The 26,300-nt window shown below is 44.2% G+C and overlaps 1 protein-coding gene across 1 annotated transcript in view; it reads right to left on the minus strand.

The window, feature by feature from the left end:
• The window catches only part of TFCP2 (transcription factor CP2), a 114,574-nt gene that overhangs the window by 54,912 nt on the left and 33,362 nt on the right, over positions 1-26,300 (minus strand). The window contains exons 2-4 of the mRNA XM_029594951.1: positions 5,761-5,912; positions 4,835-4,911; positions 4,296-4,401 (exon numbers count right to left, since the gene is read on the minus strand). Coding sequence (XP_029450811.1) covers positions 4,296-4,401; positions 4,835-4,911; positions 5,761-5,912 — 335 coding nt within the window. The remainder of the gene's footprint in view (positions 1-4,295; positions 4,402-4,834; positions 4,912-5,760; positions 5,913-26,300) is intronic.

Here is a 26,300-nt window from a genome sequence, read left to right on the forward strand (position 1 = left end):
CCGGATACTCAGCATCGAACTACAATTTCTGTTGCTCTACAAGAAGACTTCTCATAACAGATGAAGTCCTTGAAGGTATTGGATGTCGCTGATAATCTCCTAGAGCCAGGAATCCCCTCAGAGACTTCCAGCGAAAGGACCTCCTTCAGCAAAACAACATTTAACAAACAATAAGTATATTCGGTGGGAAAACCGCAAGATAAACTACTTCACAGAAGGTGGTGTTCTTCACCTAAGAGCTCCAGGACAAAAAAGCATAACCAAACGTAAGAAGGGTGCATCCTCCCTGATTAAAATGTCTACTAGAGAATGATCTGAAAGTTGTATAACGTTATATAAAAAAAACCCAGTTTGTGTCGACGGTGCGACATATTCCAACAATCTGGACCATACTTTCAGCATTCGATCAAAACATTTCTGAGAACCAGTTCTAGCGATAAGAAATTCATGGGAAAAGAGTTTCACCAATCTATGAAACCAGTGCTCAATATTTGGGCCTTGGACCTCCACCCAAACTGCTAAAATCACTCCCCCCCCCATTAGACCAGCCCTTGTTATAAATAATAGATTCTCTTCGTTCCAGCGTGAGACTATCTGCGTATTAACCCCAAATAACCAAAGGCTCGGATCGCTAGGCACATCTCTTCCGAGGTGGTTTGCGCACCTACACCTAACTTGTTCTCAAAATGTTTGAATTACTGGACAATCCCAGAAACAATAATAGGTTCCAATATCCTGCTGACATTTCGGGCACAACCTTGACGTGCCAATCTGCAGCTGAAATGTTTTCAGGGGGGAGAAATAAGTCTGCCATAGGAACTCATAATGCATCTCCTCAAGATAACATTATCTTTAAGGGCTTTTATACCCAGAAGACTAGTCTTAAAATCTTGGAAAGAGAAGCCAAATTCCAACCGCTCTTGCCACTTTATGTATATTCCTTGAAAGGATTCCATACTTCCTACCGCATCCCACATCTATTGGGAGGATAAGTTTGGATGGGTTCAAAAAAGGTTTGGATAAGTTCTTGGAGGAGAAGTCCATTAACTATTATTAATCAAGTTTACTTAGGGAATAGCCACTGCTATTAATTGCATCAGTAGCATAGGATCTTCTTGGTGTTTGGGTAATTGCCAGGTTCTTGTGGCCTGGTTTGGCCTCTGTTGGAAACAGGATGCTGGGCTTGATGGACCCTTGGTCTGACCCAGCAAGGCAATTTCTTATGTTCTTATTGCTTCTGACTTATCCTGATTAATCTTGAGGCTGGCAAATCTCCCAAATCTTATCTTAAGAGTTAATAAGACCTCAAGGGACAACGTCGGACTAGTGAGAAAAATGAGGACATCATCCGCAAATGCGGCTACCTTAAAGATGCTTCCGGTGCCTGGTAAGGCCACCACACTCGGCTCCAACTCTATTTTCCTCAGGAGAGGATCAATAGATAGAATATAAAGTAACAGTGAGAGTGGGCAGCCTTGTCTCACTCCTCTCTTTATAAGGACATCCCCCGATTTGTATCCATTGGCAACAATGGAGGAGATTGGATTATGATATAAGAAAGGAAATTACCCCTAAGCCCATATCACTGCAAAACAGAGAAAAGGTAAGACCAGGATACTAGGTCAAATGCCTGCTCTGAGTTGAATCCTATTATGGCCAGTGCTGGTATTTTCTGAGTCTAACAAATCTGCATAGCTGTTAGGAGCTTAATAATATGGGAACTAGCTTTTCTGCCCTTTACAAAGAAGTAACAAGGAGCTAAGCCTATCCGCTAATTCCTTAGCTCGTATCTTAATATCTTAATAATTCAGTAGGGAAATAGGTCTATACGAGGACGGTAGAAGCAGGTCTTTCCCTGGTTTTGGGAGAACAATATGTGCCTTATTAAATGCAGCTGGAAATGAATTATTACCCAATGCATCCACGCAGAAATTTGTTAAGGGTACAAGTAGGTGTAACTTTAAAATTTTAGAGAAACCATAGGAAAACCCATCTGGTCCGGGAGACTTCCTCATTTTGCTAGAGCTAATAACTTGCAAAACTTCAACAGATTGTACTAGCCTATTAAGAAATTCCAACTGAGCCTCAGAGAGTTACAGTAGGGAAAGGTTGTTAAAAAAAAAAAAAAAATTCCTATTCCTCCTTGCTCCCTCCCAGGGCATCCTCTATACATAAGGACTCATAAAAAGTCTGAAAAAATCACAAATTTCAGCCTTTTTAGAGACTGTCTCCCCCTGCAGATTCTTCATATGGTCTATAAATGTCTTCCCGTTAGCGGTGCGGATCACATTTGCCAATGATTTTCCAGCCTTGTTCCCATATTTAAAGAAATTATGGTCCACAACCTGTAGTGACTACTGGGCCCTAGTATTAAGGACCATATTGAGTCTCTAAAGTAGTATAATAGGCAGCCCAATGCACTTCAGTTGGATCATTTACCATTTCCGCCTTAACCAATTTCAGTTGGGCTTCCAGCTGCAGAATGCTTTTATTCATTCGCTTATTTCTAGCGATTAAATAAGTAATAATGTCTCTCTTAAGAACCGCCTTACTGGTTTCCCAAAATAACTGGAGAGTAGTTATATGCTGTTGATTATGAATAGCAAACTCTGTCCACTTTGCTCTAAGGAACTTTTGGAATTCCAAATCATCCTTCAAATAACTTAGAAATCGCCACAGTCTACCTCCCACTTGCTCACTGGAAAAATTAATAGCCACCCAAATCAGGGAGTGGTCTGAGACCCAATTTCTGCCTGGGATATAGAAGAAAAGAATTCTTGAGAAACTAAAATATAATCCATCCGTGATAGAGATATATGAGCTCTGGATATGTACGTGTAATCCTTCTCTTTGGGATGTAAAGTTCTCCAGACATCTAATTAAGCCTAAACGGTGACACAGGAATGGTATTCCCCCCTTCTCTTTCATGTTGCCCCTCTTCAAGACTGGAGGACACTTATTTATGGAAGGGTCATGCAGAGAATTAAAATCTCCCACCAGAAATAAAATGTTTTACCCATCAGTAAATTCAGGACAGTTACAAAAAACAGTGGGTATGCTCATTTGATGCACACAACTTACAGATAGTCACCTCTTTCCCATTCCACTTACCAATAAGAATAATAAATCTGCCTTCTGGGTCTGAAATGCTTCTGAGAACCGTAAAGTTTACTGTTTTGCTGATCAGGAATGCAACTCCCCCTTTCTTGCCTTTAGCCGCAGAGAAAACACAGGATTGCACCCACTCTCTAGTAAGTTTCCTGCTCTCCCCTTCAGGTAAACGTGTCTCTTATATGCAGGCAATAGCCGCGTGACATCTCTTTACATGTTGCAAAACCTTTTTTCCTTTTTACAGGGGAACCCAGACCATGAACATTCCAATCTATTAACTTATTCATAACTTTTCAGAGATGTAAGATTTCCCACAGAGAAAGTAAATGGTCCTGATGAAATAAGGGGGCCCCATCCTACCCCCCCACCCCCACTGGTATCTGAGCAACAGAGCCATGAAGGACAGGAGAAAGAAACCAATCATTTCCCCAATGCCCACCCTTCATATCGAAGAAAGACCAAAGTAGAGCAGTGTAACAAGTACAAGAAAACGATCGCCGAATGCCCCATTCTATAAAGAAACCCTGTTTCTTCTTTCCCAGACCCCCCCACCCTTCCCTGCCCAAACAGCGCTCCAGCGGCAAGCGCAATTGTATTTTAAGCAATTATTGAAGGGCTAATAGTGTGTTTACCACCCCTTTCCTCGAGGCACACTTAACCAGCCAAATTTTCAGGATATCCCTAACAAATATGCCCCAGATAGATTAGTAGACATTAGAGACCAGTATGTGCCAATCTCTCTCAGGCAATCCTGAAAACTCAACGGGGCAGATGTGCCTCCAGGGGAGCGCTGGGAAGCACCGGGCTAATATATCACTGTAAAATGTGCTACCTTGCATTGTAGGAGCACAATATACAAACTGTTATAATTAAACAGAAAAGAATGTAAAAAGGCAGGGAGAGATAGCTGCAGCCAGTGTAAGTTAAAAAGACAGTAAGCTGCAGCTTGAGCAACTGGGGGAAGCAAGCAGAAAAAAGGGGCTGGAGGGAAATAAAATGACGGGGAAAAAAAAACAAAACAAAAAACAGTAAACTCCTGCCCCCCCCCCCCCCAAAAAAAATAAGCATACAAATTAGAGCAAAAAATAGCTAATGAAATTATAATCAGAAAATGCTGTTCCCGGTCTCTAAGAATGTAACTTGTGCCCAGGTTTTCTACATAATTTTACCACCCCTCAACCTACCTATATCAAGAATCCTGTCTCCAGGCCGGTTCCAGCGCCAGCCTTCCAGCTGCTGATGCTCCGTGTACTGCAGGCGCCTGTCGTGGAACACGACCCTGAAGATACTCTATAGGTGGGAGGAGGGTGGCGGGCGAGAAAGGAAGGATGGGGAGAGTGAGAGAGAACAGACGCCCAGAAGATTAGAGAACTGCATTTCACAGGGCATCCATAGTACTTCCTACAATAACCCTTGTAAAAAAAAAAAAAAAAGACACCAGGTGAATGGCCGCCAGAGACATCTTTGTCGTTACTTACAGTAAAACCACTTTATTTTATTTATACAATTTGATTAATCTCAATTCCATTGCAAGAACAAAGCAGTTCACATAAAAAAGTAGTATACATATACAATGCAGAGCTGCATGTCTATAGCAGAGAACTTATGGCTTATGGAGGCAGAAGGGACGATGCTGGCAGCCTGAATGCTAAACTGATTTTTAGTGCAATCACTGACCTGCTAACTTCTGTGTGCAGCCATACTTCCCCTGCCTGCTACTCACCTTCACCAGTTTCCCATTTATCTCGGGCAGCTCTCCTATTTTCCTGTTATCCAGCATCCTGATTTCATATGACTGCCCTGATGAACGTGAACAGAACACAAATGTTACACATTTACCTGTTTCTCTGTTGAATTCTCAGATGTAAAACACTCTGAGGTGAGCAAACACGCTGTATAAGTTTTCAGATGGCAATTTAAACCCTAACCCGGTGTCTTGAACTCTCCTGCTGCCAAAAGGATTTTCTGGGGTCACCTGCTTTTCACTTTTAAGTGAATGCCTTGGAACAAAGAAGTCCCACCAAGTATGGCTTATGTCGGTACTCACAGTGTCCGGGCAATGAGGAGCACTGGCGACTACTTCTGTGTCTTGCTCTTACAGTGACACCTAAGGGCTGTTTAAAGCACAACATTGGAAGCAGCTCCAACAACTGTGTTCTTGGCCTCAGCACCAGCACCTTGCAAAGTTAATTCTTTTATGAACTGGTGGTGGAGGAAAGGGAGGAGCGGTGTAGGTAAAATATGCAAGACTATGATATGCGTGATCACTCCCCAGTTAGAACCAGACAGGAAGGATTAAGGAGAGAAGCCATGCATGACAGCAACCAGGGAAGCAATACAGAGAGGAGATGGGCATAATTATACAAATTAATGATACAGAAGGACTCCCTCATGAGAGCTATTGGAAAGGAAAAGCAGAGAAATCATAATGGCTCCCTAATGAGAGTCAGATAGAAACGGACAAATGCTACAGTTTAGAAGAGAGGCAGTGAGCAAGACGTCTGCCTGATGAGAGCTGGTGGCTGCAGCCCTTTGCAGACAACTGAGGATCCAACATCCATGAGAGCCAAGAGTGCTGTGCAAAATTAAGATCCCAATCCTCTCTCCGGCTCTGGTGGTAGCAGAGAACGGGGACTGAATGCATCTTACCCTGATTGAGGTATGTGAGCGTCTCCTCGTGCAGCTTCACAGCAGGCGAGGTGGCCGCACACAGCACGTACTGGAAGGGCAGAATTTTATTCTCACTGTCAGAGGGCAGGCTCGACTCCTCCTGCTTAAAGATGGGCAGTGCCAGCACATCGCTGAAAACAGAAACGGAAAGAGACCATCAAGGTCTGATCTGCCTTGCAGGGGGGCAGGGAAGAGGGCGATGGGCCACTCTTTAGGAGGACCAAAATGCAAGAGATCTGGATTCTGTGGTTTCCGTGGCTTTAGATCAGGGATGGCGAACTCCAGTCCTCGAGGGCCGCAAACAGGCCAGGTTTTCAGGATATCCACAATGAATATGCATGAGAAAGATCAACTGGATGCAAATCTTTCTCACGCGTGCTCATTGTGGATATCCTGAAAACTTGGCCTGTTTGTGGAACTTGAGGACTGGAGTTCACCATCCCTGCTTTAGATCATGGGGGGGGGTCACCAAATCTAGTGCTCAAGATCCACAAACAATTCTGGTTTCCAGGAGTTTCACGATGAATGTGCATGAGATCTATTTACATGCACTGCCTTCACTGCATGCAAATATGCCTACATTTGTTGTGGAAACACTGAAAAGCTAACTGCATTGTAGTCTTTGTGGAACGGATTTGGGGACCCCCACTTTAGAACATGGTTCTGGAGAACACTGGCTTCTACACAGGTTGTAATGCTTTTATATAACTTTTTATTTACGAAGACCATCATACAATATATAACATACATGGTATAACAGTAAAAAAGACAGTACAAATATCATGGCACTTGTATGCATGTTTCATTTTACATATCCTGATGCCCAACTCTAAAACATACCATCTGTGATCTCCCCTGAACTATCAACACAACTTTTATTCCCAAATGAAACCAGGCTGCAGGGTCCACAGATATTAACCCTCGTCTATTTGGCTGCCCTAGTATGGGCCCCATATCCTATCATGCACACTTATGTTATATTTCATCAAAACAAGTGAGCTTGTCAAGGTTTGCAATCTCGAATACTTGTTTGTGTCAATGCCCATTCAGTGGCGGGAATTTCCATAATGAAGCAATCATAAATCTGGCTGTATGCACTAACTGGACCAGCAATTTATTCTCATTTTTAGTGAGAATCCATCTGGGCATAACCCCCCCCCCCCTCCCCGGGTGACACATCGTTGCCTTGAAGGATACCTGCTTGTGCAGCATATTTTGAACTTCGGTTCTGACTTCCTTCCAGAAAGTTTGCACATTCTTACAAGAAAGTGCCTTCTTGGCCACATCCCTGCCAGCACATTCTTGAAGATGTGGGAGAGAATTCAGCATAAAAGACTGGATATCCGTAGGCCCTATGCAGCAGTGTATATAGTAATTCTACCCTTCTACCGCAGACAGAAATTTCTGATGCCTTTGTCCACATCAATTGACATTGCTTGCATTCTAAATGCAGACCTAGGTCAGTGTTCCATTTGTCTAACAAAGGTAACGGGTGCTCCCTTGCCCACCTGATCGCCCTATATGGGAAAGTAATGACCTTCCTGACCAACTCATTATCCATGAGCATTTATTCCACAGGCAGGGAGTTTTTCCACTCCCAGCCTGTCCCTTCTAGCCTGGTTATCACATCTCGTAGATAGCTGTACATTGGCCGAGTGGAGGGACTCAACTCAAATTCATCTTGGAGGTGTTCAAACACCAGCCACCCCGTCTCATTCCACAATTGTCCCAAATGACACACAGGCCTATATCCCACCACTCCTGTATCTCTGAGTTAAAAGTATGTATGGATAAGTGAGGATTATTGTGTAAGGAGGACACTGGGGATAACACTTCTCTTGGAATATGAAAATATTGACATCTCTCTTCATACTTGGAGAGTAAGTGCTATCAAAAGATTGGACCTGGTGATTTTCCATACAATCTTCGAGTTTGAGGGCATAAAAAACAGATTGTCTAATTCTTTGGTCTCCACAGCTCTTCTCTTTAAAGGAGAGCCATGCTAACTCAGGGTCTTCTCTTCAGCCACTCTAACAAAACTGAGTCTAGCAGCCCAGTAATTGCCCCATATATAAGGAAAGGCCATGCCTCCTGCTTTCTTGGAGTGATACAGGGTTGTCAATTTAATCCTAGGGGGTCTTCCCTTCCCAGATAAACAAGACATAGAACCTTCCACAGATGAGATAAAACCCCCGTTTTGTGACTAAAGAATGTGTTGAAATCAGTATATCAACCTTGGGAGAACATTCATCTTAAGTACACTTATCCTACTTGCCCATGACAACATCAGACCCTTCTAATTTTTAAGATCAGCCTGTATTTTTTGGACTATGAGTATGTAATTTAAAGGGAAGACCTCCTCCATTTTCCTAGGGATGTGTATGCCCAAATAATCGGAACCCGTCCTGCATCACCTGGTAAGACATTTGAACTACCAGAAGTACATGGGGGGTCTCCAAGGCAAAGTAAAAAAAAAAAAAAACAACCCAAACCTCCGACTTTTGATAATTAACCTTATACCCAGAAGCCCTCCGGTGCGCATCTAGGACATTCATTAATTTGGGTATCGATGTCGAGAGGTTCGTAAGGTATAAGAAAACATCATCCACATATAGTGAGATCTTATAGGTCTGCCCTGAAAATTTGATATCTGCAATATTCCTGTCTTTCCTGATAAGATAAGCAAGAGCCTCAATTGCTAAATCAAATAAGAGAGGTGAAAGCGGGCATCGCTGTCTAGTTCCCTTTAATATTGAGAAAGGATCTGACAGAACCCCGTTGGTCAACACTCATCACCACATGAGCATACTAAGCCTTTAACCATTGTATAAATTATGGGTTTAACTCATAATTATCGAAGATAGCAATGAAGCCTGTCAAAGGCATTTTCTGCAGCTAGGGAGAGTATAGCTCCCTGCTAGGGTAAGAATGTTAAACACTCATCTACTGTTAGCGGAGGACTGCCTGCCCTTAATAAAACCTGTTTGATCTTGGTGAATAAGATTGGGCATAATGCGTTCCAACTGTACCTGAAGCACTTGCGCTAGGATTTTTATATCTATATTAAGTAAGGAGGTACGACCCTGGGTCTAGTGTGCATCTTTACCTTGTTTTATGCAGCACCACAATTGTAGCCTCTGCTAGTCTGGGTGGGTAGTCTGGATGCTCCTTTAAATGTTGTAGTGCATTATACAGAAGGAAACCCACCTCAGGGAAGAAGGTCTTATAAAAGTCAAAAGCCATCCAGCCCCAGGCATTTTCCACTAGAGAACAGAGCAACTGCATTTTGCATCTCCATTAAAAGTAACGGGTACAGCTAATTTGCCATTTTGTACCTCTGCAATTTGGGGGGAGATTAAGTTGGGCAACGTAGTCACTAAGCCCTGAAGGAGACATGGCATCGTCCCTAGCATATAATTGAGAATAAAAACCCAGCTAATACCTTATCTCCGCTGTTTGGTAAAAGACTGTTCCCGGAAGCACTACGAATACCCACAATAGTATTACTTGCCCACTGTTTCTGAATCCATCTAGCCAGGAAGGCCCCAGCTTTATTCCCATGTTCATAAATCTTTTGTTTAAAAAAAGCGTAGGGACCTTTCAACTTGCTCTGTTTGAATATTACTCAACTTAGCCTTAAGCCATTGCAGCTCCTTTCCCATTAGCTGTGAGCAGTCCTGCTTATGTTGACCTTCCAGGTCAGCTAGCCCGAGACTCAATGAGGCCTCCCCTCTTGAGTCTGTCTCTTAAGAGAGCTGGCGTGGCTGATAGTTTTACCATGGAGGACCACTTTAAGCGTTTCCCACAGTAAGACCGGATTGTATTCTGCGGTCGAATGTATGGATTTGAATTCCTCAATGGTGGCTTTAATAATTCCTTGAAACTCCTGACTACCTAGCAGTGATAAATTAAGCCTCCAGGTTATTCCCCTCGGTCCCAGGCAAACCTGCCACAAGGGGAAGAAGCACCAGACTGTGGTCCGAAAAAGGAGCTGAAAGGATATCAGTCAACCCAAACAAGGGAAACAATCCCTCAGAACATGAAAAACAGGTATTATCACTCCCGGTCAGAGACTGTCTCCATACATTTCGAAGATCCAGAGCCTTCATCAAAAACAAAAGCCCTTCCTTCTGCATTGCACTACCTCTAGCAATCAGAGATTTATTCTTTTGAGGATACCGCCAGACATTCCAATCACCACCAACTAGGATATCAGATTATGTAAATCTAGCAAGTTGTTTAGTAAGCATACGATAGAATACATTTTGTTCCTTGTTAGGTCGGTAGACATTAATGAGTATCAGTCTCCTCCCATATAATGAACATTCCATAATTACTACTCTGCCCTCAGGATCAGCCTCTGTGTTATGGATAATTAAAGGAAGAGCTTTGTGCACTTTTAGAATTCTGTGAGGCATATCCAATCTGCCCCACCCAGTCTCTTAAGTTTATCATGTTCCATATCAGTTAGATGCATTTCCTGCAACATTGTTATTTGCACATGTTTTTGTTTGAGGTACTTAAAAACCTTTTTCCTGTTAATAGGAGGACACTAAGTGTTATGTTACCTGTTGAATTAGCCACTACTCCTACCTGTCCCGTGTGTGTACCGCCGGACACATATCTGATTTCTACGTCCTGTATAGAAAGCTATCCCCAGCCTGACATTTTGCACCAAATTGCTGGTTTCTTTTTATCTTTGTGATGGATTTTATCTTAATGACGGTATATAAAAACAACAACACTCAGATCTCCCAGGTGGGGGAACCTTCCGGGGCCTGGAGTCTGGTGCAGCACTGAAATTATCCCATTTCCCCTTTAACACGAACACCCCCTCCAACTTCCTGTTAACTCCCTGCATCCCCCTATCCCAATCCCCGCCTCCCACAGAGAACCATTGCGTACATTCTTTGCCCTGATATACTTAAGCAACTCGCATTAGAAACCCCAGTAGCTGTGTCGGCACAACTGCAACTGTCACTCCAAAGTATCCATAGCACCACATCTTAAAGGACTGCCCGAAGATTGTAACGTGATCAGGCTGGGCCAGGCCTCTGCCCACCACTTTCCCCAGGAGCAGTGCTGAAATGTCAGTCTTTTGAAAATCTGCCGCTTCATGCACATGTAAAGCTCCTCTCAGCCAGCATTGCCAACAACGGCAAATCTACGCAGGGACGCAGGCAGCATGTAAGGCCCACCCACTCCATCTCAACTACACTGTGAATTTGGGAGTTGTAGGCAATGTTTCTCGCCAAAATCACCAATCTATACAACAGTCATGCTCCCCCCCTTCCTCCCCTCCTGATGCGAACCCCTCAGAACAATTAAACACCCCAAATCCCAACCCCCAAAAAGCAACCATGTGATAAACCAAATAAAATCCATACTTTGTCTACTCTTGATCTCCCTGCTCCAATCTGTGTCCCTCTGTGAACTAGTAATAGAAATTTCTATATTGCCCTTCCAGTACTCATGTGCAAGGACCGGTGAAAGACACCATAATTCTCTGCCTCCTTTGCTTTTTCAAACAACTTTACCATTCCAGCGTGGAAAATGCATAGTTTTGCCAGGTACAATAATGCATACTGTATATGCCTTTCCCCTCGCAGGATTTTGTCTCCAGAAAGCTTTGTCAATCCACAGAGAAATCTTGGAATATATATGCCGCTGGTTATATTTTATCATTTGTAAATTCCAGGAGTTCGCCATTATTTTAACTTTGTCCCTTAAATTATGAAGCCGAATAATCACGGCTCTCGGCTTGGCATTTCCCGTCTGTTTTGGAGCAAGAGCCCTGTGTGCACGATCAATTTTGAATAATGGTTAAAGATCTTGGAGCTGCAGGATTTGGGGCAGCCACGTGGCAAAAAAAATTTAATCAGGTTTGAGCCCTCTGAGCCTTCCATTCAGCCCACAATTCTTATATTGTTCCTCCTGCTTCTATTCTCCATATCATCCTGTTTTTCTTCAAGCTACTTGGCTATTTTTTCCAGTTTATCCAGCCTTTGACTGGTGGAGGTAGCTGCCATCTCCATTTCTTCCATATGTTCTTGTAAACTTTCTATTTTTGCTGTATTTTCAGTTATTGTAGTCACTAAGAAGAAATTCCTTTCCTTTAGTAAGGGCAGGTCAATCCCAATAAGTGGGTAATACACCTATGCCAGCAGATGGAGACAAAGCAAAAAGTTGACATCATGGCTATATAGTCCCACCCCAACATCAGCTCACCAGTATTCTCTGGAAAAGCCAAACTGTGGACAAAACTGTTTATACTTAAACACTATTCATTAACAACCAACCATTCATGTTTCTCAACCAACAAAAACACTGAGCTCAGCCAAAAGAAGGAACATACCTAGCAAACTAAGAGCTAGAGAAGTCACTTACCGGTTTTCAAAGACGAGCAAGAATTATACTCTGCATGGCTCACCCAAAGAAAGGCTAACCACAATTCTTACCGGCAGCCGAAGGCAGATCTGGGATTGACCTGCCCTTACTAAAGGAAAGAAAATCAGCAGTAAGTGGTATTTTCTCCTTCATCAGCGTTCAGGCAGGTTAACCCCAACGAGTGGGATGTACCAAAGCTAATCTCGAAAAGGGTAGGAAGCTGCCAGCAATCTAGTCAATACCGCCCGCGCAAACACGGTATTCTTCCTAGCCCAAACATCCAAGCAGTAATGCTTGGAAAAGGTGTGCAAATATGACCATGTCGCCGCTCGATAAATTTCAGCAGACGATAAACGACATTCCGCCCAATACCGCCTGAGCCTTCATGGAAATTGGTCTGTTTCGGTAAGGCAATCTCAGCAGCCATATAGGCTGGCTTAATGACTTCTTTAACCCCGCAGTCAATCATTGCCCCTCCACCATGGAGCATAAAGAGGCGATCAGACTTCTGAACAGCCTTAGACATCTCCAAGTAAACACAGAAACATAGAAATGACTGCAGAAAAGAACCAAATGGTCCATCCAGTCTGACCAGCAAGCTTATGGAAGTATCTACCGTGCAGGTTACCACCATGCTTATCAGTTTCCCAAATCGTAAACTTCAGGGCCCTCATTGGTTACTATCTGAATCCAATTCCCTGTAACTCCTTGCTGTTGAAGCAGAGAGCAATGATAAGAGTTGCGATAACAGTATGTAGGTTTACTGATTAAGGGTAGTAACCGCCGCAACAGCAAAATTACCCGTAAGTTTGTTTCCCCAGACCATAAACGTTGGATCCCTTGGTTTCTGTCTGAACCTCATTCCCCTTTTCCCCTGCCATTGAAGCCAAGAGCACTGATTGAGTTGCATTCACAGTATGTAGGCTTATTGGTTGAGGGTAGTAGCTGCTGTAACAGAAAGTTACACCCATGAACTCCCTTTCCTTATTTCCATCTTCTAGTTTTAGGGATCTAGTGTTTATCCCATGCCCCTTTGAATTCTTTCACTGTTTTCTTCATCTCCTCTGGAAGGGAATTCCAGGCATCCACCACCCTCTCCATGAAGAAATTTCCTGACATTGGTTCTGAATCGTCCTCCCTGAAGTTTCATTTCGTGACCCCTAGTTCTACTGATTTCTTTCCAACAGAAAAGGTTTAACGATTGTGCATCACTACCGCAGTAAATGATGCTTGACATCCAAGAAACACAAAAAGCGGTTCTCAGCTTCATCTCTGCCCCTGTCCAAGGCAGGCAGAGAAATGGACTGATTCAAATGAAAGTCCAAAACCACTTTGGGCAAAAAGAAGATCACAGTCTGAAGTTGAACCACACCTGGAGTCATACAGAGAAAAAGCTCACGGAAGGAAAGAGCCTGCAAGCTCAAGACCTGACGTGCCAAACAGATTGCTACCAGAAAAACTGTCTTCAAGTTAAGCAGCAGCAAGGAAAGAGTATGCAGAGGTCGAAAAGTTGAACCCGCCAAAAGCTCGAGGACCAAGTTAAAATTCACACAGAGGCACCGGAAGCCGCAATGGGGGGCGAAGATGCTTAATTCCATGAAGAAAACAGGACACATCCGGATAGGAAGACAAAGACACTGCTCTCCCCCTATAATAAGCCAGGGCTGCAACTTGAACCTTCAAGGTGTTACAGGCCAAACCCTTAAGCAAGCAGTCTAATGAAAATTCCAAAATCAAAGGAATATCCACCTTGAGTGGTTGAGTACCTCACTTCGAATACCAGGCCTCAAAGACACTCCAAACTCTAACATAAGCTAGAAAAGTAGAAAATTTCCAGACTTGAAGAACAATGGAAATTACCACAGGTGAAAAATCCCACTTCAACAACCAAGACAGAATCGATCCGGTAATCTGAGGGGACTGCCCACCAGAAGCCTCTGGAAATCTGTGTACCACGGCATTTGATCCCAATTTGGAGCCACTTAAAGGACAGTGTTGGTTTGACTTGCAATCTTCTGGACCAGTCTGCCTATCAAAGGCCAGGGTGAAACACATACAGAAGGGCACTCCTGAACAAAAGCATCTATGCCCATTGCTTTTGGGTCCTGCCTGCAACAATCAACAAGGAACCTTTGCATTGTGGAAGGTCACCAACAGGTCTAGTTTCGGTAGGCCCCAGCGGGTCACTAGGAGCAGAAAGGCCTCATCCAACAGCTCCATTCTCCTGGGTTCAAGTTTCTCCTACTGAGGAAATCAGCTCTGATATTGTCCTTTCTGGCAATGTGAGAGGCGGATATGCTTATAAGATGCTGCTCTGCCCATACCATGAGCTCATCTATCTTCTTAGACACCTGTTGACTCTTGGTTCTAACCCTGATGATTGTTGTAAGCCACTGATGTCACATTGTCAGATATTATCTGGATCACCCGAGCCTCTAGCTTCTTGGCGAACTGCAGGCATGCCAACTGAACCACTCATGCCTCCAGACTGTTGATGTTCTACTGCCTCTCAGCTGCATTCCAGCACCCCTGTACCACCAACTCCCGACATTGAGTCCCCCCAGCCCTGAAGGCTTGCGTTTGTCATAAGTACCAACCAATCCAGCATTGTCAGAATAATTCCCTTCCTGAGATGGCCGCATGTAACCACGAGTCCAACTGGAATTTCACTTCTAACAGAAGGAGCAGCCTCACCGCATAGTTCTGCGACTGCGGACACCATCGGGAGAACAAGTTGCGCTGAAGAGGGTGCATGTGTGCCATCACCCAGGGAACCACTTCTAATGTGGCAGCCATCCACCCCAAAACCTGTAGATAAGACCCCACAGTAAGACAAACAGAGTTCTGCAGGGATCGAACTCTCAGAATCAACTTGTGGATTCGAGACTCCAGCAGAAACACTCTGCCCTATATCAAACTGAACCCAGATATACTCCAGGGTCTGAGACGGCTGCAAATTGCTCTTGGCCAGATAATCACTACCCAGTCTATTCCTGTAGTAAGGAAACCATTCTACAGGAAGCACAAAGACTCTCTTCTAATGTTTTAGCTCAAATCAACCAGTCCAGATAGGTGTGAACTAGAATGCACTCCTTGCAAAGGGCCGCCGCTACCACCACTATGACCTAGGAAAAAGGTCCAGGGCACCATGACTAGTCCGAAAGGCAAGGCCTGAATCTGGAAATGATGATCCAGGATAGCAAATCGGAGGAACCACCAATATTCCTGCTAGATGGAAATATACAGATACTCCTCAGTCAGATCCAGAGACGTAAGGTACGCCCCTGTTTGAACAACCATTATGACAGAGCGCACTGTTTCCATCCTGAAATGGATCCAGTATGGGCCGAAAAGAGACTTCTTTCTTGGGCACAACAAAATAAATAGAATATCAGCCCATATTTCGCTACAATTCAGGAACAGGAATCACTGATTTCAGATCCAACAGCTGTCGTAATGTCGCTTCTACCTCTACCCTCTTATGAGGGGAGTTGCATGGAAAGACCATAAAAGCATCTGGAGGCATGTGAAGATATTCTAGAGCACACCCATCCCGATTCACTTCAAGAACCCATTGATCTGAAGTAATCTGGACCCATCTGTAATAAAACCAGGATAAGCGACCACCTATTTCTTGCACCACCAGGTCAGCCCACAAACCTTCATTGGAAAGACTGGACCTCCATCACCGGAGCCCACATCCTTTCAAGGACCTCAGGGGTGAAATGATAGAAACCTGTGGAAGGGGCAGGATCTATGAGAAGAACCTCACCTATAAGGCTGAAAACGCCGGTAGCCTTGAAAGTGGCCAATCGCCTGAAGAGACCAGATAACGGGTTTCTTGTCCTCTGGCAATCAAGGGACCTGGGTCTCTCCCCATTTTTTCCAATTCATTGCCAAACAACAGCGAGCCTTTTGAAGGGCAGCTTAGTAAGATTGAACTTTGAAATAATATCTGCAGACCAGTTGCGTAGCCACAGCTCCTGCCTGGCCGCACTAATTGAAGCAGCTACTCTGGCAGCAGTGAATACCAAGCCACAGCCTCCATCAGCCAAGAAGGCAGCCCCCCGGTTCTATCATAGGTTCAAGATCGGACCAAAGACGCAAGGTAGCCTGAGCTACCAAGGCACAAGAAGCAATTTGCAAGTTCATTGTCACTGCCTCAAAGGCTTGCTTCAGGATTGCTTCAATCTTTCTATCTTGAGCATCCTTCAGTGCCACAGATCTTGTGCGTCAAAGTTTAGGTGTCTGTACTGGGTGTCCAGTTGAACAAGCGGCCTAGGTGCGTGAGTTTGGATGCCTACCACATGCCGAAATGGGAGAAGCTTAGGAGTGGGGTCTAGCCAATGGGGTGCTGAACCTCACCTCACAGAACTCCCCAGAGATGTGAGCAGGACAGCTTAATGTCGAGGAAACAGACCCTTCTTATTTCCTCTTTTTTTGTGTATATATATATATATATATATATATATATATATATATATATAAAGTAAAAAATACCTTTTAACTGAGCTCAGCCTTCCCTGGCTGAGAGCAGGAATGGGCCTCGGCTATGGGGAGAGAGGGCTAAAGCTTCACCGCTGAGCTTCTCTCAGCCTGCAACCACTAATTGGAATTTAGGTCCACGCCAGTCAAAGCTACCGGACTGAAAGCACTCTACTTAGGGAGGGACCGCATGGTATCACCTCAGGAGGCAAGCAGTGCTAAACAGTCCATCTCTTCTTTCAGATATCTCCTTTCCAATTTTTTTTTTTTTTTTTACTCACAGGCAATTCCCTGAAGGGAAATGCATGTCCACCATCTGCCGGAGACTGAGAATACTGGTGGGCTGATGTCGGCACAGGACTATATAGCCGTGATGTCAGCTTTTCCTCAGTCTCTATCTGCTGGCAGAGGTGCATTACCCACTCGTTGGGATTGACTTACCCAAACACTAAGTACATTAGTTATTTGCTTCACCTCCGATTCTAGCTTAGACTCAAGAGTGTTTGTCATTTGAGCCCCTATCTTGTTCATAACTACTCTGATTGTGCTGAGTGTGTTCCCAGAGAGGCCTGCTTCTCCTGCTGAGTCCCCATCCGAACCAGTCTCTATAGGCAGCTTTGGTTTTCCAGAAGCTCGTTTGAGTTGGCACGCTGGTCCTCCCACAACATTGCAGCGAGCTTTTAGAGGTATCTTTAGCTATTTTCAAATCAAGAAGACCAGGACTCAGCCAGTATTTTGAAGAGGGAAATCGGGAGCCTGCTCTTCTAGCTGCCACCTGCTAGGCTGCCATCTTGTGTCATAAGGGTTATCCAAAAGTGAATAACGTACATGAGTTTGAGATTCTGACACCCTGTCAAGGTAGGGCAACTTCCTTTCTGGAGCCCATGTGGGCTGGAAAGCTCATGCACAGTATCACCTCTGCATATTTCTTATGTTGCTCTAATACAAGATGACCGCAGTCTGGAAAAGATCCACCATGGCTCTGAAGGGACATTTCTCAATATATCTGTCACCTTAGAGAGACGGAAAAAGGAACACACAGATCCTAGGATGGAAAGCGAGAGGGGGGGGGGGGGAAAAAAGAGTGCAGCAACCAGAGAGATACCAGAAACAGCCACATCTTGTTCCCTCTGCTGCAGGAGGCTACAATGGCTCCCAATTATGGGGGGGGGGGGGGGGGGGGGGCATGTGGAAGAAAAACAGGGAAGTACCGGAGGCTCTGCATGGCTCCCCCGAGGAGAGCCGTATGGTACATCATCTCTAAAGATGCAGGCAGCCACCAGCAGCCCAGAACTCGAGGCAAATGGAGCCGAGGTCTCCCCACACAACGACCCTGTTCCACCTCGTCACGCAGCCAGGCCAGATTCCAAACCTTAGGGAAAGATTTAAAAATCTTTGTTGGGAGACTTGAAAAGGCGCTTTATGCTAAGCTGCCTCTCCAATCACAAGCAACTCCTTGCTAAACCTGAGATTTAACAAAAGTAGCATTGTTTCTGGAGTTTCTTCTCCTCTGGGTGCTGTTTTTATTTACTTAAATTTATAAATGCCATCTTATTTAATATTAATTACATTGAAAGCATTGTTTGGCACGACTTGTGCTTAAGTAGTGAGGTTGGTACACAGAGAGCAGTGATGTCTGAAACTGTCCATCATATGTGCTTCCACAGTCCAAAAAGTTTACAAGTGTGCAACACCCATTATAAAATATTGTAAAGAATATATCAATTCCTTCAATCTACAGCTAGAACAACTATTAAAAGAGTAGTTAATGAAAAGGGCAAGAGGATACAGAGAAATCCCAGTCACAAAGTCTGCCCACCAAACACAATGCCAGCTGATATGACTGCAAAGGGGGGGGGGGGGGGGGGGGGGGGGGGGGGGGGGTAGGCTCAGGATTACCATCAGGCAATAGTTCCTCACAGAAAAGGCAATGAATTCATGGGTAAATAAATAAAATACCAACACTGAAGGCAGACTGCAACAAGCTAAAGAGGATGTACAGCAGTAAGGAAGCGAGGGGTAAAGCTGAAGATGAGGTAGGGTCTGCCATACTGCAGCAGAGAGGGGGGGGGGGGAAGGCAGAGGCAGGATGGGCCAGCGGAGAGGGGGGGGTGTATCTATGAGCACATTCAGATTCTGTACTGCAGACTCTACTTGATCTCTGGCTTTATTCTCACTTCCTTGCTAAGGAAGCTGTCTTGTCTCAATGTCAACATCAAGGGCAGCTTTAAAGTTGGGGGGAGGAGGGAGGGAGGAATATTCACATCCTGACCTGTCTGATTGAAAAAAACCAAAAACACTTTTTCCATGCCTTACTGCAGTAAGGACCTTTGCTCAAGTCCCTCCATCTGTCTCACACAATGCAGCCTCGGGAGCTGTCTCTGTAGACACACCCACACTAATCATGCACTTCTCCTCCCTTCAGGGGAACATCCTTCCCTCTTCCCCTGGCACCTACTGCTGTCATTTGCTTGCCAAAATGTTATTCTCTGTGCACAACAGGAAAGAACCACAGACCGACTCTGCACTCGCCACTTGAGGTGCAGCACCGCACAGCAGCTGGGTGCCCTGCCCCAGGCGAGACTGGCTCGCTGCACCACCACTCACCACCCGGCATGCTCACATTAGCCTCTGTGTTTAGCCAGGCCCACTGGCTGATGTGGGTATGTCGAGCAGTGGTGAAACAAGATGCAGAGCTTCTGACAAGCAGGTGCAGGAGTGGAGCCTAAGAAAGGAAAGGTGTGGAGTCTGCAAAAAAAACAAAAACAAAAACAAAAAAACCAACAACTTGAGATGAGAAACTAAAATTGTATTTATTTAAAGCTTTTTATAGACCGGTATTTGTACATACATCATATCGGTTTACAATAAACTTGAGATAAAAACAGAAATACAATTAACAGGTAGTAAAAAAACTGGGAGGGGGGGGGGAGCCCAAAGGAACATTGTAGAATTAAATTGATACAGAGTAGTCAACAAGGGAGAGGGTTGTATAAGGGCATTAGAGCTAGGAGGGGGGTACGAGGTTCGGGAAGGCATCTAACAAATATGAACAAGCTGAGTAGGGGGAGAAGCGCTCCGGGAATCACAGGGGGGGGGGGGCGCGAGGGTGAAGGAGAGGGGATGGAATGGGGTAGGTTTTTGGAGGGGGGTGTATAGGGTGCCTTTGTATGCTTTTCTGATGGGGCGGTTGGATGATAGAAGGCGTAGGGAGTTGCCAAGCCAGTGTTTGTTGCAGTTGTGAATGGTTTTGTGTATGACAGAGAGAGTTTTGTATAGGATACGTTGAGATACTGGGAGCCAATGAAGTTCCTCGAGGATGGGGGTAATGGGATCCGATTTGCGGGTATTGGTAAGTATTCTAGCTGCGGCATTTTGCAGGATTTGGAGGGGGTTTGGTTGTGGATTCAGGGAGGCCGAGGAGTAGTCAATTTTTGATAGGATGGTGGCCTGAAGTACGGTGCGGAAATCACTGTGGTGAAGGAGAGTTTGAAATAGGATTGCCTTATGGTTGTGTTAATAAACTTTTTTAGGCTAAGGTGGTTATCAATGATATATATACTCTAGAGGGGAGAGGGATACAATATCAATTTTTCAGTACCTAAACGGGATTAATAATGCACAAGACTCAAACCTCTTCTGATGGAAAGGAAGCTGTAGAAGAACTAGGGGTCACCATATGAAACTCCAAGTGGGGAGACACAGGACCAACATCAGGAAATATTTCTTCATGGAAAGGGTGTGGATGCCGGGAATGCCCTCTCGGAAGAGGAAGTGAAGATAAGAATGGTAATGAAATTCAGAAGAGTACTGGGACCCCTAATGGCTAGAAGAAGAAGAAATGAAATGAGGTGGTCATTTGTGGTGATTTTTTTGGTGTAACAATTCTACATGGGGGTGGCCTGCACAAAGCAGCAGTTACAGCCCTAAATGCTTTGCTGGGCAGCCTGGATGCACCATGCCAGTCTTTGCCATCCTTTACTGTTTTACAAGCTCGGTACCCAATCCTTCTCAAATCTGAGGAAAGAAGTGAGCCAGGAGCTCAGGTAAAATGCGGAGCGTTTAGGAACCGGAACCCTCTACCGTCCTACAGCTTTTAACCCACTCCGCACTTGGGGCCCAATGTCCGGTAATAAAGTAAGCATTAAAAACCGTGCCCTGAAATTCAGCGCACAGCTTCTTAACATACTCGCTAAAAAAAAAAAAAAAAAAAAAAAAAAAAGAGTCTAACTTCCGATGCCGTCGGCTAATGCTAGGGTAATACACTGAGAATTAGAAAGTGTGCAGACTTGCACAATGCGTGCACAAACCTAAGTTAAAATATGCAAGTAGCCTTTTGCATAGGCTTGAGTGCACATACATCCCAACTAGAGGTCTCGGCCCCCCAACTCCAGTTTCTGCCCTTAGACTAACATTACTCCACCTCTGACCAGGAGTAAAATTTCCAGCGCTAAGAAAACCGGAGTTAATCCGGCGCACCTCTCTGCACTGGGGAGTGGGGGGGAGGTAATAGTGAATGCCTTCATTGGCATGGGATTTCCATGTGAGGGTGCTAAGCAATATGCACACTCATTTATTGATTATATTCCACTTTTCCAGGTTCTTCAAAGTGGATTACATTCAGCTACTGTAGGTACCTCGTACCTGAGGCAAGAGGGTGAAGTGACTTACCCAAGGGCACAAGGCGTGACAGTGGGATTTGAACCCTGGTTTCCCTGCTTCATCTGTGCTCACCACTAGGCTAACTCCTCCAACTCCTTTTATGCGCAAAACTCTCCCGCTGCACCAAGAACAACATTTGTGCACAAAAAAAAAAATGTACACAGAACTGCAGGTAAAACTGTTTGCTCTACTGAGTGCATCAGGCCCTCAGGCGGCAGCAGCTCTCCGATACAGTTCACATGAGGTCAGAAGGCTGCTTGATGCACAGAAAAAAAAGGGCTAAAAGCATCCAAACGGAGACATTTTTAACTTAAAAGTTATTTTCTCATTTGTAAGATGTGTAGTGCTAAATACACTAGGGAAACATTCTTTAAATCTGATTCTCTTTCCAATTCCCCCAAAACAAAAAAAAAAACAACCAACCTACACAGCTTAGAAGGGTTAAAACGATCCTGCGACAGCAGATATGTGCACGACCTTGCCAAGGCTGAACAAAATGTAAATCAAAGGAAATCTGATCAAGCTGAGCAGGAGGAATGATAAATGCATCACGGCTAGGCAGTGTAGCAAGGGAGCCCAAGCGCAACCTCAGATTAAAGTTAACAGCCAAGGATTTCAGCAGCCCACAGGGAAAGCTTTTTTTTTTTTTTTTCTATAAGAATGCGTGCACCTCCCAGCTCTAAGGTCATGAGGAAAATTAGCAAGCCAAACAACCTGAACTAATTCAGCTACTAGAGAAAACCAAAAAAAACCACAACTCATTCAAAAGCCTACTTTTTGATCTGATTTTCATAAATCGGTTGAAACCAACAGTGGCAAGCCAAAACTTAAAACCATTACTCTAAGCCCATTCTTTCAAAAAAAGGTGGTATCGTGTATTAGTGCTAGTTTGGTCAAAATAACTCCTACAGTGGCCCGGGGAATGTCAGACATTTTATAACACTGCGGACAGACATGAGATAACTTCTGGACAGCACCAGACTCTGATGCAGGCAGAGTTTGGGCCGAAACAATGACAGCATCAGACAGTCCCCTGAGTGGCTCTTTGTTACTTCTTCTTGACTTAGCTTAACCTGCACAAGCTAACTTTTAACATCTTTGCATGGGTTTATATAACGGACTGTGCATTGTGTAGATTTTTTTTTTTTTAATGCAATCAAAAAAGTTATACATTTAAAGCTGTTTTCCTAAGGTGGTATAAGATTAGATGTGTGCAGATATTGAGGCCGAAGCAATATTTGTGCACAAAAAAAAAAAAAACCAAACGGGCGCTCAGTGTTAAGCGCCTGTTTTTCTAACATGCGTCCAGCCACCTCTCCTGGGAGCACCATGTAATATTTAAATTAGGGGGAGTCGCACTAAAAAGGAGGCGCTACGGAAAATTTGTGCATCCCTAACGCCTCCTCGGCATGGGGCGCACAAGGCAGGTGGATGTCAAGCGGGTTGGGAAAACAGACGCTCAATCTACGAGCCTCCATTTTCTCCCGCTACCGGCACAGACACACACAAGTTACACGGCCTGGACAGTGTACCTTGTGTGTGTATATTGGGCATCCAGAATTCTTTTTTTTTCCCTAAATCTGCTTTATTTGGGTTCTCCTACTTAGTATCGTTACGATACTATTAGAAAGAATTTGAGAAAGCAGGGTTTTTCTTTTTTTTTTCAATGCACCCTTGAGCGTGCCAGACCTTTATGTCAGCCCCAGGCTGACGTAAAATTTGCAATGGCCGCATAGGACTTTTTTTTTTTTGTTTGCATCGCGGGGATTAGCTAATAGCCTCGTCTACCTGGAATTTACATGTGATAAGTGCTATTAGCTATGTGGTGTTTTAGATGCACTAATCCCTGTAATTGCATCGGGGTTATGGACGAGTGTCCAACTGCGTGTTAAGCCGTGCGCTAGCCGCTGGGCAGGGTATTGCATCGGCCCCCTTAATCAAGACATTCCCCGTGCCACTACAGGGGTAGATGTTCTTCTGAACAATGTGACACCACCTGCTTTCTTCTGGGTGCCTATTCGTCAGGTGCTGCCACCCAGCATCCAATTTCTGGGAAATTTTATAGCTCTGTTAACCTGGATATTTGCACACCCGTATCACATCTTAACGTTGGGATTCATATTATGTACATAAGTTTGCTATTCCGCATCAAGCCCAGCATCCTGTTTCCAACAGAGGCCAAACCAGGCCACAAGAACCTGGCAAGTACCCAAAAACTAAGTCTATTCCATGTTACCATTGCTAATGGCAGTGGCTATTCTCTAAGTGAACTTAATAGCAGGTAATGGACTTCTCCTCCAAGAACTTATCCAATCCTTTTTTAAACACAGCTACACTAACTGCACCAACCACATCCTCTGGCTTTGTTTTTACCCCTGTTACATGTAAACCGGCATATCATCTCTGATGATGGTCGGTCAAGAAAAACCACAAATAAACAATGGATTTAGAATACAGTTTTGAGGTTTGGCTTGCCACTTTTGGTTTCATCAGATTTTTAATTGTGGTAGCTATTTTGCTCCTTTTGTTTTATTACCTTTATAAGTGGTCAAAGTGTCTGAAGCTTACTCCCACTTGAGTACTCCCCACTATGGTAATCCTTAGTAAAATGGGGAGTGGGAGAGAGGAAGAAGGGAGCGCTGCTGTGCTGATCATCATGAGAAGCAAAGATTGCTTGGGCGTGACTGCAGTAGACCACAGGCCCTGATTTATCAAAAACTATTCCCCCCCCCCCCCCCCCAGACACAGGTTGTGAGATGCTGTTTAAAATTCCACTTTTTCTCATATGCAGACTACAAAGCTCTGGATGTGTATTTCGCCAAAACCAGACAAGGGGCAGACATCACAAGGAGGACGACTGCTCTGATCGTCTGATGTCCTCAGCAACAGAAAGAAAGCAGCCTGAGCTTCAGCTTTCATGTTTTCTGTGCAGTGTGCTAAAAAAAAATAAATCTCAATTTAAGGGTAGAAGACCAAGAGAAACTTATGAAGTGTTCAGAGGGGTTAGGCAGCTGACCTGCTAGAGGGCCTCTGTGATCCAAACCACCTGAAAATTGGGGCACTGCAATAGAACCACATAAAGTTGAAACGTTACCCAATTAGTGAGGTATCAGCTCGAACGAGGGCTCTGCTTATTCAGCACTGCTTCCAATCAATATAATTAAAATGACTACAGCCAACGTCCCGTCCCCCCCATCCGATCCAATAAGTCCACTCTGCAAGACATAGGCAGTGGAATGGGCTGGGCTACTCAGTCCACGGCCTGACCATCTTCTGGCAGGGCAGTGAACCTAGGATTTGGCTACACTTTTTTTTTTATAAATAGTATCTGGTTACAATAGTTAGTTATATTAACTTGATTTATTGCAATTCCTTAGAAACATCAGCATGGTGTACAATGTATCTAAATAAATACATAATACAATAAATATCCAAAAAATGTCACACCCCAATAAAGTAGATCGTAAGTCTAAACAAATAAGCACCTGAACTATGCTGGAGAATAAAAGCATATTAATAAAAAAAAAACCCCACCTCTCTAAAGACCACATGGCAAAAAAAACAAAAAACCAGTAAGACGAACCTAAGGTCAAACTTTCCAAATCCATGAAACAAAAAAATTATGGATTAAGGAAAAGTGCAGTCTGGAGTTATTCCTAATTTAACAGCTACTGAGGCTTGTTAAAACTATTTAATTGAGGGTAGGGCAGAAATACTTAAAAAGGGTAGTTTTCAAAAGGAGTTAGCAAGTGGTCAGGTATGGCTGCCTATTTTTACTAGTCAGCTATATTCTGCCACTCCAAATCTACCCACTCTCAGGACTGTAACTTGGTACACTGAATACACCAAGGGATGTGTCAATTTCCCCCGACTAAACCCACTCGTAAACATGAGGGCAAAGTGCATGGGTAGTCAAACAGGGGTACCTTTTGTGATTTTAAGGAAACTGCTCGAGTACCTTCTCTTTGAAAGCTTACCGGGGTGCATTGCTTTGTTAAAATTACCCCCTTTTTGTTGGAAGTCTAAACAGAAAGAGTGACTCCAAAATGAAGAGAGAAAGCAGGATGAATTAGTAGTCATGACATGTGAGTGATGTCATCTGATGGTGTCAAACAGACCCGTCTCTCTTAGCTCATAGAGCTTTTGCTCTACTGAGAATGTGCATGAGCCCCTCAGTTGATTGTAGAGCTTAGCTTTAGCTAGGCAGATATTAAGCATGGCTAATTTATCCTGCTGTCTACAGAGAACCCAGTATAGTGTTAGCAAACTTACTTTCTCCATTGACAAGCAGGGCTGAATTAGCTATGACATGTGGGAAGTTCCAAGCTGAAGGTTGTAGCAGAGTGATTACACAGTGGAGTCTGGGTTACCTTTTCAGTAGAGTGGACTACTGGTGAAAAGGCTGCACAGAACTGCTTGCCCAAAGTTACTGTCACTTCTTGATAGATTGTCCAGACAATAGTGGGACGTGAAGGTGTGAACTCACAACCAAAGTTGCAGCTTTCGAATATTTTCGATAGCACAGCTCGCAGATGAGCCACAGAGGTAGCCATGACTCTCACTTGATAAGTCTTGATAGAGTGTGTGATCTGGAGGCCAACAAAAGTGCAGCAATGTGCGATACAGTCTGCTAGTCAGTTGGACAACATGTGCCTGACAACTGCTATGCCCAGTCTATTTGGATCATATGAGATGAAATACTGTGAAGCCTGATGATGTGATTGAGCTCTCTTCAGATAAGGCAAGGCACTCTTGCAGTCCAAAGAATATAGGGCTTTCTCCCCATATGGCCTTGGAAAGAACATGGATAATACAATGGCTTGATTCAGATGAAAACCCAAAACTACTTCTGGCAGAAACTTGGGGTGAGTGCGGATTACCACTGTTGTGGGAAAACCGCAAATATGATGAGTAATGTACCTATAACAAAAGCTCATTGATTTTTTCATCTAATGTAATTGCAATTAGGAATATTATTTTCCATG

Source organism: Rhinatrema bivittatum, chromosome 3 (genome assembly GCF_901001135.1).
Source record: "Rhinatrema bivittatum chromosome 3, aRhiBiv1.1, whole genome shotgun sequence".
Lineage (NCBI taxonomy): Eukaryota > Metazoa > Chordata > Amphibia > Gymnophiona > Rhinatrematidae > Rhinatrema > Rhinatrema bivittatum.